Source organism: Calypte anna, chromosome 2, assembly GCF_003957555.1.
Source record: "Calypte anna isolate BGI_N300 chromosome 2, bCalAnn1_v1.p, whole genome shotgun sequence".
Taxonomy (NCBI): Eukaryota; Metazoa; Chordata; class Aves; order Apodiformes; family Trochilidae; genus Calypte; species Calypte anna.
In genome coordinates, this window is record NC_044245.1 from 62,351,142 (window position 1) to 62,364,432 (window position 13,291).

At 47.8% G+C, this 13,291-nt stretch overlaps 1 protein-coding gene across 1 annotated transcript in view; it reads left to right on the forward strand.

The window, feature by feature from the left end:
* The first annotated feature begins 5,635 nt into the window (after nt 1–5,635).
* Nucleotides 5,636–13,291, forward strand: part of JARID2 (jumonji and AT-rich interaction domain containing 2) — a 224,889-nt gene continuing 217,233 nt past the window's right edge. The window contains 1 exon segment of the mRNA XM_030444491.1: nt 5,636–6,262. Coding sequence (XP_030300351.1) covers nt 6,218–6,262 — 45 coding nt within the window. The 5' untranslated portion in view covers nt 5,636–6,217.

Consider the following 13,291-nt stretch of genomic DNA (forward strand, 5'->3'; position numbering starts at 1 on the left):
ACAATATATATATATGGATGGAATTATGATTGCATAAGCATTCCTAATTCTGGCATTTTGTAAAGTTTGAGTATTCAACTTAGCCCCTTCAATATGCTTTCACTCTGACCATCCGTGTGGTGTCTGTCTGCACATGTATGTAAGGTTGCCTTAAGGATCCTGGAGGTGCCAAGCACCACGCCTCAGTGGCTCAGAGGACTTTACATCATACACATCAATCTGTGGTGCATGAATCGAGCTCCTTTGGGCACACGGTAGGAGAATCCACTGCACACATAGAGCTTAACTGCATGATAGATGCTGCCTGTTGGGAGACCCTTCAGCCCAGATACAGAGACATCACCTTGCATGTACACCAGCTGACTATGTTGCATTATCATTATGTTTGCATTTTTTGTGCATATTTTACATGTGTACATTTATGCATCTACTGAAGTAGTAAAAAAGGCTGTGGGGAAGTGGCTAAACTGTATGCCAGCAACTGGCTACTCCATTTCCCCCAGGGAAGAAATAAAAGGAAGTTCTACTTCCTTCTTATGCAAGGGATTCAGTCACAGCAGTAGCCCTTTTTCTCCAAGATATATATTTTAAATCAATCTTTAATATTCTTCTACAATATTGCATTAACTTGCTATGGGACTTTTAACACCAGCGCAAGACAATAAGGCAGAATGTGAATAGAGGAAAGATGTGAATCATGACAGAAAGAGCAGTGGATCTCAAATTAGTGGATGTGGAAACCAGAATGTTGGGTCTAGACCCAACTCCAGTCAGTGGCAAGTTATCTACAGGCAAAGGCCCCTCTTCAATGGTCTCCATATCCTTCATATCTGCTCTAAGTCTGCTGCCTGTAGTAAAGTTCTGTCTTCTCAAATACTAAACAAAATGTGCTGATTACCATTTGTGATATGAAAAGCAACTGAGCAGGAACATGTCTGAATTTAAAAAACCTGAGGGTCTGCTTTTAGAGACTCTTTACCTACTACGTCAAGCTTCTAGGAAGCCACTCAAACCTTTAAAAATGAGAAGTCCCCATGCATTACTGTATATCGATGGACTGCCAGCCTGATTTCAGGGCTACAAGCAAGTTCTGTATCCCACAGCATAAAGTTACCAACTCTTTCACTCCCTTATGCTTTTCAGTGTACAAAGTTTTTATATACCCAAGAGATCAGATCTCAGAATTCAAAGTTGCATCTCTTTCAGATGCAGAAAACCTGTTTAATGGTAGAGAACTTAACCTTTCTTTTCTGAGGTATGCATAATTGAGTTAAATATGCCACTGATGAGGAAAAGGTATCCAGAAGTTATTTTTCTGAACTGGTAAGCAGCCATCTGTCCACAAACAATCACAGCCTGCCCCCAAGACAAGGCTCCTTTATGGCTGAACTTGTCTGGCATCATGCCCTTTGTTTGCTGACTGGTGAATTATGGCTCACAAATTCACCCCATGTTCTTTCTGCCTCCCCTGTATTGATTGTGCCTATTGTTTCATCTGTTTGACCAAAAAGAAGAAACAACAACAATAACAACAAAAGAAATGTCTGTGCTTTGGTTTATAGAAGATCCTCAATTTCCTTATGAACTAAACACTCTTTATTTATTTGTTTTGACCAGCAACCATACAGGACCTTATCCATTAGCCTACTCAAAATCTTGCCCCTGAACTCTAAGGGCACAATGAACCCTTCTGCACACACATCTGCCTTCCAGGTTTTAAAGTGTCAGAAGCAGTAGTCCCTGATTCAAAAAAACCCTGACATTCAGTCATATATAAGTCAGCTATGATTAATGTTTTTTTCCTATAACCTCAAAGAGATTTTATCCACATTGAGATATGAACTAGGCAAGTATTATAAAAGCTCTAGTAGCTGAAGAGGCATCACCAAAGTTCCTTCTTTAGGAAGCTTCCTCTTAATTTTCACTGGAATGGTGTACTAGATTCCCTTATGTGCTAGGAAGTGACTGTATTTCTCCTCTTGCTCAGAGATAACTGCACCTAGGATGTTTAGTATACAAAACTCTAAAACCACAATGCATAAAATGTGTTATTCTCATGCAAAGAAACAATACACAATACAATCAGCCTCCCCCCAAAAAACCCAACACCCAAGCTGTTTGAACTATAGTATATGTCAGATCACTGAGCCTGATCTGGCCTTTGTGAGTTGTTGAGAAGGTGGACTCTGGACAGTGGTAAAACCTAACTTTAAATCACCTAAATCTAGTTTTGGGGCTCCTTTATAAATCGGTATAGTTTCTCATAAAAGGATTACATTCAATGAAGAAATGAATGAGATGCAAACAAGGAAACTCTACCATGCTAACATTAGTCACTTCACAAATATTTTCATAGCACAATATAGTTGGAAGTGGCCAGGATGAAACTCACTGAAATTAGAAAAAATGCAATCAAATGTAACAGCAAAAGCTGTAATTGGCAGCAGTTAACCTGTTAGACTAAATGCAAATGTATCAGCATTTAATTAATTCTGTAAACTGGCTAAGCTTTGGTATTTAAAAGATCAGTCTTCAAAATGAACACAAGCTAAAACTGAAAGGCAAGATCCAATGCAGTTACGTGATACTTAGGATGTACATAATACCGTGCTCTGTATAACAGGACACAAATATAAATAGAGCCACAAATCTATGGAAAAGGTTTCTGCCACCCAGCCTTGAGAAGAAAATTCATTAGTTTGCACTGACAGTAAGCTCTTGTTCAACACATAGCACAAAAGCCAGTAGCAAACATACCAACAGTGAGACTTAAGAACACTCAGGAAGTAATCTCCAAAATGAGGAGGGGGTGAGGGGGGAACAGTAGGTTTCACTGCCTTATGTCATTTGAGAAAAGCCAGGTAAGTTTGCCACAAGAACCTTTTGCTCATTTGTTGACTCTGAAATAGATGAATGACTCTTTGTCTTTTCTAGTTTTCCAAAACGAGTCCTGGAGAGAGAGTCACAGATTCATCATTATTAAATGAAGAAAAACTGAAAAGCATTTTCTTCCAAGTGTGTCTTAGACCTTCAAGCCACATAAACACCTTAAGAAGAGGGCAGAAAGTTAAAAACAGTCCTACAATAAATATGCATATTTCCAATTTAAAGGAACAAAAATCTCTCTTCACACTTAGAAATAATTAATCTTTTTCCATGAGAGGCCTAAAGAAAAGGCTTCAAAAGAATAAAGATTGCAAGTAATAGTACTATAAAAGTTTTGTATTAGACGAGGCCAAGCATAGGTAATTTTTTCACCAGTTTTTTATTAAGCAAGATCAGGTTAAAAAGCCCCAAAATAACTAATAGTAAGCATGAAGAAGTGAAGAAAAACAAAGAAATTATGACACAACTGAGTTGGTTTTTTTTCCATGTAGTGTCTTAAACACAATTTGCACCCTATTTCTAAGGTAAAAGCAGAACACTATGCTCCCTGATCTAAGCAAGACAGGATGGCCTCATGGTTAAGACAGAAGACTAGAAACGAGTGAGTGAGGTTCTGTGGAGCTCTGGGTCTCCTGCTCTCTTGACTTTGGGCACAGCCTTATACAAAAGCTTTAGCACCTCCGGAACAGGGGTAATACTGTCCCAAAAGGGACATGAACATATAAACTGCATCTGGAACACAGGGTAAAGTCCCTAAAGGATTACACAAATGTCAGTATTAGCATAGAGGTGTATCACCTCACACTTTGCACCGAGGTGTACAGAAAAGCACAAACGGCCACCGAGTACAGTGATACCTCACCAGGGAAATCATCGATTACTCTCCTTCCTCCCTACCCCTAGGAGAGATGTAATCCACCATTACGGAACTGTTGTTTTCTCTAAGGATGTGCCTTCTACTTCGAAACCAGATTATTTTTGCCTTAACTGAAAAAAAAACAAGTAAAAAACAACCAATCAATAAAAAAAAACCCAAACCAAAAATTGAGTATTTGAGCTTCAGGGATTTGCACTGATATCTCGTTTGCGAATCCCAGCAGCACCCAGCTCCGGGGCATGCCGAGAGAGTTGGACAGGACAGCGCTGCCCCGTCTCCGGACGAGCACCCGGAGCGCTTCTGCCCTTCAGGGAACGCGCCCGATGCTCCTGGGAAGCTTCCTGTGCTCTCCGCGGCACAAGCGGGAAATTAAAACCCGGCATCCACACAAGGTTCTTCTCCGGCTCGCCGGACCCACCGGGCCCAACCCCGCCGCCTCGAGTCCCACGGAGCAACCCAGCACGGAGGCAGGGGCGGCTTCTGGGAGGGAGGGAGGAAGGGAGGCAGGGAAGGAAGGAGGAGGCGCGACCTCAGGATACCTTTGAGACACACACCGAGCCAGCCCCGCACAGTGCAGCACAGCCCGGCGGCCTGTCCTGAGCTGACACTGCCCGCCCGGCGAGCAGGCAGAGCGGAACGGGGAGCGAAGTGGGGAGCCCCTTGAATGAGGCCGGCGCCTCCTCATCGGCGCAGCCCCACAGACACGAAGTTTCGTGCCGCCGCCTCCCAGCCCGACCCAGACACATTAATCCCCGCGCCCTCCCGGCAGCCTCCCGCGGCGCCTGCCTGCCTCCCCCCCGACTCCCTGCCAGCGATTCCCAATAAACTTCCCCCTCTTTCCACCTCCCTCCCCCACCCTGCCATGCCGTCCCCTCCCCCGAGCGGTGGTGGTGGTGATGGTGGTGGCGGCAGCCGTCTCTCCGTCACCTCCGCACCGGCACCCCGCAAGGCCCGGCCGCATCCCACACCGCCCCCCGCATCCTCCTCCTCCCTTTCCCCCCTCCCGCCCCGAGGCGCCCGATGGTAGGGGCGGGGGGAACCACAAACAGGAGGGGGAAACCAACGGAGAGAGAAGGGGGGGATAAGGAAAGGGCAACCGTGACGGCAGAGGCGAGGGGGCGCGTTCCTGGCCCGGCAGCCAATCGGCGGCAGGCACGGGCGGGCGCCCGCCCGCGGCACGCCGGGAGTTGTGGTTTCAAGCCGTCGCCATTTTGTGGAGAGGGAACTACAACTTTCCCGCAAGCAAGGACAATTCTTGGGCCCTTGCGCGGAACCCCGCCGGCGAGGCCAGGTGCGGCCAGCGCGGAGGGCCCCGGTGCACGCCCGAACCGGGGGGAGGCGCGGCGGGAGCAGGGACGAAGCGGAAGGAAAGCCCAGGGCAGCCTGGGGGAGAGAGAGGCTGCTGCGGGGCGGGGAGGGGGGCAGGGCAGGGCGACAGAGCGTGCTGCGCGGTGAGGGACCGTCGCCAAACTCCCCTCATCGGTTGCGGCGCAGGGGCAGCGGCGACCTTGGCTGCCGGGTGGCCGCGCGTAAATGCCAAAAAAAAAGAGAGGGGGAGAGGAGGGGCGGAGGGGAGCGGAGGGAAGCGTGTGACGCTTAACCCGCATGAAGCGTTTAGCGCGGCCTGTTGCTTGCGTTGAACGCAGCGGGGGCCGGGCGTTGCGGCTGGTGTCCCGGTTGGGAGTTAAGGCCAGGCCCTAAGCGGTGTATGTCTGTATGTGTGTGTGTGTGCGTGCGCCCGTGTGTGTATATATATATATACACACACACGCGCGCACACACACACGCAGACATATATATTAAAAAAAAAAAGGAAGAAAAAAAAAAAAAAAAAGGAGCCAGGTCCATTTAAAGTTGCTGGCGGAGAGCTGTTCTCATTGGTTAGGGGAGAGCTGGAAGGAGCGGAGACACACACGGTGCGCGCAGCCCTCGCTGCCGCCGCTGCTGCCGCCGGAGCCGCCGCCGCCGCCGGAGTCGCCGCTGCTGGAGTTGTCTCTGCCGCTTTCCCTGCTGCAGCGGCACAAACGTGACTTCCAACGTTTTGATTATTTATCTTCTCCTTTCGGCCCCTTTCCTTCTCCAAGATGTAACTACAGCTCTGACACTAAGGACCTGCAGATCGCTTAGGTGGCTTGAGAAAGAGAAAAGGGGATATCAAGGGCGTCGTTTTTTTGTGTTTAGGGGGAAATTTTCTATTATAATGTTTCACTAAAGTGATTTTTTTTTTCTTCGCATTCGTCTTTTTTTTTTTTCTTTTTCCTTTTTTTTTCGTCCCCCATTTCTCGGATTTATTGCTAGGAGAATCACATTGTGAGGAAAGAAAGTCGGATTACAAGAAACCACTACAAACAACCCCCTCCCCCAAGGATTTTTTTCGATTTTTTTTTTTTAATTGTCGCGGCTTTAATTCATGAAGCAATTGTCCCCTTTTGCAATCAGAATTTGGATACCAGAATGAGCAAAGAAAGACCCAAGAGGAATATAATTCAAAAGAAATACGTAAGTGGTCATAACATGTATCATTTGACTCCCGGTTTTAGGAAATGGCAGTGAATGTCAAGTTTATAGTTAATCCTGCAGCTACAAGGCTTTCGAAACAAATGTGATGCTGGGTTTTATTTTTCTGTGGTGTGGTGGGGGAGTTTCAGAGGCCCGCTTGTTACAGGGGAACCTTCTCTTCAGTTTGGTTATAAAACCAGATTTGTGTAGCGATTCCTCCAGTGAATAAATGTATTGACCTCAAATGACACAATCATCATCTAGTTTTAGATGAAAGGCGGGGAGCTCGGGGGGCTGCCGCGATAATGTCACGAAACTGCATTTTCACGCGGTTTTATTAATATTGCTCTTTTGCTCGCGAAAGGAGGTATTTTTGTCTGCTCTGCCTGTGTGTATCCCCGCCTGGGGAAGCGGCGGCGGTGGTTGCTGAAAGCCCTTTAAGTTGAAACCGAGTGTCTGGTTATGGCGAGCTCGTTTCTCGCCACTACCACATCCCGTCTCCTGGACGTGATCGTTCGCTTCTCTGCCTGGCGATGGGAGTCGAACCAGTGGGGAATCGCCTGACGGGGAAAGCATTCCCGGGGATTTACTTTAATAACGGGGGGAAATGGCTCGGTACAGTTGTAAAATAATTCATTATGATAGCTTGAAAATTTGGGCTAATCCAGCGCAGCCCGGGCTGTATTTCTGCCTCTCTTTATTCAACCGCTTAACCAATCCCTTGTAATTGTCTAATCCTTTAAACATATAAATGTGGATGGATAGTTGAATTTTTGTTCGTGCTCCAGTTACGTTTTGATTGGCATAGGGGAGTTTTTCTTTACGTTTGGAAAAACTGAGGGGATTAGCCAAATACGCAGTAGAGCGAATGATGATTTTTATCTGCACGGTTTAAAAAAAAAAAAATTCTTCATCGGGGGAGATTATATAAATTCTCGCTTTTGGGTGTTCGATGCGAGGCTTTAAAAGTTGTAGTTTATATCGCGCCTGTCGAGTGTGCCGATGGTTTTCAGCGGGGGGTGTTTCTTGGCAGGGAGGGTGACCTTCGGGACACTTTCTCCTCCCTATTATATAGATTTGGTAAAAACTGCAGTTGACTCCAGCTGACTGCTGCTATCGGCTTGCCCGCCCCGCTGAAACGCAGCCGGGGGGGGGGTGAGGGGGGGGAAGAGAATGAAGGGAGGGTGAGGGGGGGGGGCTGCGCGCTATTTCGGAGCAACCCCCCCTCCCCTCCTACCCGAAATTTCCGAATTAAAATACATCCGCATTGCAGAGGAGCGGGGAACCCGGGGCCGGCGAGTTTAAAGTATTGCATCGAAACGGGAACGGCGGGTGGAAAGTCTGGCGAAACACGCGAGGCGTCCACGTTTCCCAGGCAGGCAGACAAAAGCGGGGGGAGTGGGTGGGGGGGGTGGGAGGAGGGAAGGAAGGAAACGGCGATGTTGATAATTAAGCATGGGGGAAGGGGGTGTGTGCATGCTCGTAGGGGGGAGAGATCGCCCCAAAACCCTGCTTCCGCGGTCGCCCCAAGCTCGTGGGGGCGAACAATGCGGCGCCGCTCCCGCACCGCCGGGCAGGGGCTGAGAGCGGTCCCGCCGGCCCCGCGGCCCGAGGGAAGGCAAGAGGGACGGGGGCCAGCGCAGCGGGGCGGGCAACGTGCTGTGTAGTCCCCGGCTGCAACTTCGCGGCGAAGCTTTTATGTTTTTTTTTTTTTCCAACCTCCCCACCCCCTCAATTTTTTTTTTGTTTGTTTTTTGTAATTTCGTTCCCCCTCTCCATTTTTATTTGGGGCAGGGGGCGCAGGCGGCGGTGCCAGCGGGGCCGCGCTGGCGGCGACAGCAACAGGTTGCCGGGGCTGTGACGGGAGCCCGCGGGCCGCCGGCCACGCCGCCGCCCGGCCAGGTTCGCTTTGCTCCCGTGACGTCACAAAGGGAAGGGCCTGCGCGCCGTGGAATCTTCGTCGCTTGGGCGCTCCGGCCCCCCCCCTCCCCTCATCGCCCCCAGCACCCGCACCCCCTCCCGTGGCTTTGCGTGACGTCAGAGCCGAGGCGGGGCGGGGGCGGGGGGAGGCCTCGGGGCAGCGCTCGATGGCGCTGCGGGGGAGGGGGCGGCCCGGCCAGGTCCGGCCCTGGGCCAGGTGAGCAGGTGCGGGGCCGTCCTGCCCTGCCCTGCCGGTTTCGGAGTGGGAGGTTGGTTAAGCCACCGCCCCGCGCGGCGGGCAGGGCCGGTCACGTCACCCCGCGGGGGCGGAGGTGGCGGCATGGTGACACGCGTGGCGCGTTTTCTTCTGCCCGTGGCCTTTGGGCGCTGCGGCATCCCGCCGGAGCACTTGGGAACGTGGCCGTGGCCGCCGCCGCCGCCTCCTCCTCCTCCTCCTCCTCGTCGGTGCTAGTCGAGTCTTTTATTGTCCGCCTGTGCGGCTGCAGGTGTGACCGCCTGCCCGCGCCCCGGTGATGGCCGCAGCCACCTCCAGGCCTCCGCGGGGTCTGATCGTCCCTTCTGGGGCCCCTAAATCCATCCCCGCACTCTGCCCGACCGGTGATACCTCGCACCGGCCCCGGGCACTCAGGCACAGCCGTAGATGACCCAGGAGAGGCGGCGGGGAAAGCTGGCAGGAGCTGAGGCAGGCCTCGCCTCGCCGGACCGTGGGGAGTCAGGGCCGGCCGCCCTGTCCCGCAGCGGAAAAATCCTCGGTCGAGTGTCGGGCCCCGCTGCCCGGTTTCGGGGGCCCTGGTGCGTCCAGCCGTGAGGTGAGGGCCGCACTGGGGGTGATGCCCCGCCGTGGGGAGCCAGTGTCCAGTCGAGGGTAGCGCCCTGTTGCACCGGCAGCACGCATGGCCTCGGTGGCCCTGCTCCTCTGGGATAGTTGTGGGCTGTGTCAGGAGTGGAGCCTGTTCGGGCTGCTGCTTTTCACCATTTATGAAATGAATTCTGAAAACAAAAAGGTGATGAGAACAATGGAGTAAAGCCTGTGCTCTGCAGGCTGCCCTGGCAGGGCTTGGCTGCTTGCTTCACAAGTGGTTGGACTTAAAAGTTCTCTTAAATTTGGAGAGCTTTATCTTTTGTGGCTGATAACTCAAGAATGAGGAAACCCGTGTATGCGTCTTTTTTTCCTGAGCTTTAAAAATGCTATCACTTAATTTTTAGGAGAGCTATGGCTGACTCATACAAATCTTCCTTCTCACTTTACCCTCCTCCTTCTCAAACATCTTTACATATCAATATTTGCCTTTTGGCTCAAGCCTCAGAAAACTGACAGCTTTTGTAAAGCATCAGCCTAGAAGCCAGACTGCATTCAGTATGCGCTTGGAATTAATAGTTCTTCAATGAAAAGCTTTGAAGTCTTCAGTGCAATTTCACAGGTGCATTTTTTTTAACCTTTTTTTTTTTTTTTTTTTTTTTGGGTGATGCCAAATCACAAATCTTCTGTTCTTGTTGGTTTAGGTCTTGGAGTATCAGACCTGGAGTACTGTCTTTAAATACTTGCACAGGTCTGCCATGGTAGCAGATGGCAAAATATAATTAAGGAGTAATGTCACTGCTGTCGCCTTGTGTGATTTGTTTCCTTGTCCTTGCAGAGGTAAAAGTGCTGTAGTCTGCCATGAGGTGACATGCTTCACCTACTGACTGCCTCCTAAACCCCTCAGACAGAGGGCCGGCAAGGACCAGGATTAGCCTGCTGCCAGACATCCGAGGTTTAGAGCTTCTGTGAATGCTACAGCCTTTGAAAAAATACTCTCTACTTGGGCATGTTGCAGGCAGGCCCAGGGAGGTTTTGGGGGGAACGGGGAATATGCAGAACCCACCTCCTCCTGAATAAGGGATAGTTGGCTGCAGAGGCCCAGCTCTGGGCACCCTGGTGCCTCAGATTGAGGCTCTTGCCTTGCTTTCTCTGCTGCAAGATTTTCCTCATTTTCCTCTCCCAGCCCACAACTGATGGCATGCTTTAAGTTTGACCACTTCCTACAAGAAATAATGTAAATACACCCGTAGCAGCAGAGGTACTATTCCATCTGTGTACATGGCATCTCATTTCAAATTCTCTACGATCTGGGTTTGTGTTCCTCTTAGCCTTCTCCCGGTCTTTTATGTTGCAAGTGCCTGTAAGATAGTGGGTAACTAGAAACTAGTAACATAAATCCTTTCTTTAAAAAGGAGTATTTACTTTTTGCTAACAACATGTGCTTTACTCTGAGATACTAATGGACTCCTGCTCACTCCAGCGGACTGTGAGCCAGGAATCTGCGAAAGATGCTGTCCAGAATGAATTACAACGAATCAAGGCCCCTGTGAAGAGTTTTTAATGTTCATTAAGCACTTTCACCTTCTCTTATGAGGCCTACAAAGCACATACTAAAAATGTATTACCGCTTCCTTTTCTTCAGATGTAAAGTAACAGCTAATGTTATGCATATGCTAAAGTGTAGTATAAACGTCAGCTGATTCTGTAAGGCAGTGGCATTCCCTCCATTTTATTGTTGGGTGAAACAGAAAGAAGTCTAAATTACTTGCCTGAAGCTACATACTGTAACGGTGGTGGAGGTGGAACTAATCTGTATTTCTGCAACCTCGTCCAATATTCAACCCTGTAGCTCACAGTCCCCTGCTACAAGGCATGGCATCTGCTTTACACATTTGAAACTTTCTTTTAAGATTTTCCACATCTCTGGTTATGTTAGATTATCACTAGATTTTTTAACATAATAAAAGGTGCATTTCAGTACAGATATTTTTTTTTTTTTTGAGTGATGATCATCCCCTGCAGCTGATAGAGACCAGTTGATACTGTGATGACTCAGCTGTGGGAGTATTACATAAAGTAGGTCAATTTTTAAATCTCGTCTGAAGCTAAAGAGACTCCAGGTTTAAAATTTGTATTTTGCTTAGACACACTACAGCTGTGGTCTGGTTTGAACATAACTTGAAAGTTCTTGACGAGGAGGGAAATGTTTTTTGGAGTCGATTTGTTTTTTTTTTTTTGACCATTTATATTGTAATGAATCAGTGCTAGTTAGAACCTGGGGAGGGAGGGAAAACACCAGCTGCTTTCATTTCTGAAGTTTCCAGTTTGCAGCACTCAAGTGAAAGGGAGGACTAGAGGTAATTTTAAAGTACAGAAAGGGATAGCAGAGATACGATTATTTTTTACTACAAGAACCCAGCTTTTGTGTGATTTAGCATATGTGGAATTTGCAGAGGAATACATGCATTGCTGTGAAATCCAAATTTGCATTTAAAATATTCTGGTTTTCCCTCTAGTCCTCTGCATGGCTTTCTTCCCTACTAAAAATGTAAACCAAGTCTAAATGATGCATTGTTTGCCTTAGTGGGCAGACGTCTGGAAACAATAGTGCTGATGTATTTGACTGCCTCTGTGTAAGATTAACGGGACATTAACTTTCAAGTCTAATAATGCAAATTTCAGTGTTGCCAAACCTGAGCTTCCCTTAAGTGTTTCCTGATGCTGATGGCCCTAAATGTCCCTTATGCTACAGACCAAAACTTAGTTTTTATGATCTGGCTCTTCGCCTTGAATACAGAGACCCTTAACCTGTTGTTGCAACTCTACAGAAAACCATCAAATACACCTGGAGTTTAATGTCTCGTGTATGAGGTACGGTGCACATATACTTTTTATACTTACTACCTTTTTTTATTTAAAGCATTTTTAAGCAGTAGGAAGCCACTGGAAAACTTCAAAGCTGCAAATCACTTGTAAAATTCAGGTCTGGTACGTGATGAGTATTTGGCACTGAAATTCAGATACAGGAAGTAATATGCTTGCCAAAATGTATTTGGTGTTCTCTTAGATATTTGATGGGCTGTTTTGCTGGCTCATTACTACTGGGAATATTGCATGTGATCCTTCTTATTTTTTAACACGCAGCTATTTGGGAACTCTTTTTTCATTTGTAGGAGATGGGTTTATTTTAGTGGGTCTCAAAAACATTTTCTCAATGAATCAGTAGGTAGAAGGTTTAAAACCATTTGCCGTTTCACTTGCTTGAGTTTCACACTTTCCCTCCTGTAATGACATCCTGTTCTGGTGTTGCTCCTTCAGTAATCCAGCAGATGCCTGGTATTTCCAGTGGTAGGCTGTGGGAGAGGCTTAAACCCTTTAATTATATCTGTGAGTGCTTGTTTGAAAATATACTCGTCTTCCTCTACACGTGCAGGGCTTTTTTGGTTTTTTTTTTTTTTTTTTTGTCTGTCACTTCCTTATGCAGATGAAGAGTTCGAAGGTGTAAAACGCTGTTCTTTGATGTGCCCCAGAAGCGTGGCCACAGTCGGTGGCAAAGCTTGAGCCGTGGCTGAGAGCATTGCTGTGCTTAACGCTGCGTCTTGAGGCTCTTGGCTGGAAAGCAGACGGATGGTGTAGGTGTACCCCATCTGCTCCCATGCAGAGTTTATCAGCTTAATTTATGTTGCTGCAGGAAGCTCTTCGGAGTGACCAACTTGGCTGAGCGTGGAAGATAGGAAAAAAAAACAAACCCACTCAGGTGGAAATCACTGTTCCACTGGTTCACATAGGGATGAGTGGCATCTGACTGAAAGTGCTTCAGCATTTGTGCAGCAAATGAAGCATTGTGAACCATATCCTGTATTTTCATCTGGGGGAGTAAAACCTCCTTTAATCAGACATAAAAAGGGGATTGTATGATTAAAAAAAAATGCATTGAAAACAATCAAAAGGGAACCTGTCTCTGTACACTTTCTGCACCTAGGTCAGGCCTGCAGAGCAAAAAGTAGTTTCTGATCTGTTGAGTGTCTGTATAGTTGCAGTCAGACTTTCTGACACTCCTAAAATCTGTTTAGCAAAAATGTGACCATACCCCAGAAGAGTCTCTGATTGCATCACTTCAGGGGCATGACAATCCTTTCTAAATGTCTCTCTTCTGTAATGTGTCACCTGCTTGGTCATTCCTATTTGGACTCTTCAGTCTTTTTTCTGGCAGGTCTGATTTGGTGTGCAGAAAAGCAGTGTCTGTGTCCATTATGATATTGCTGTTACTTCCTAAAGTCTGAAAG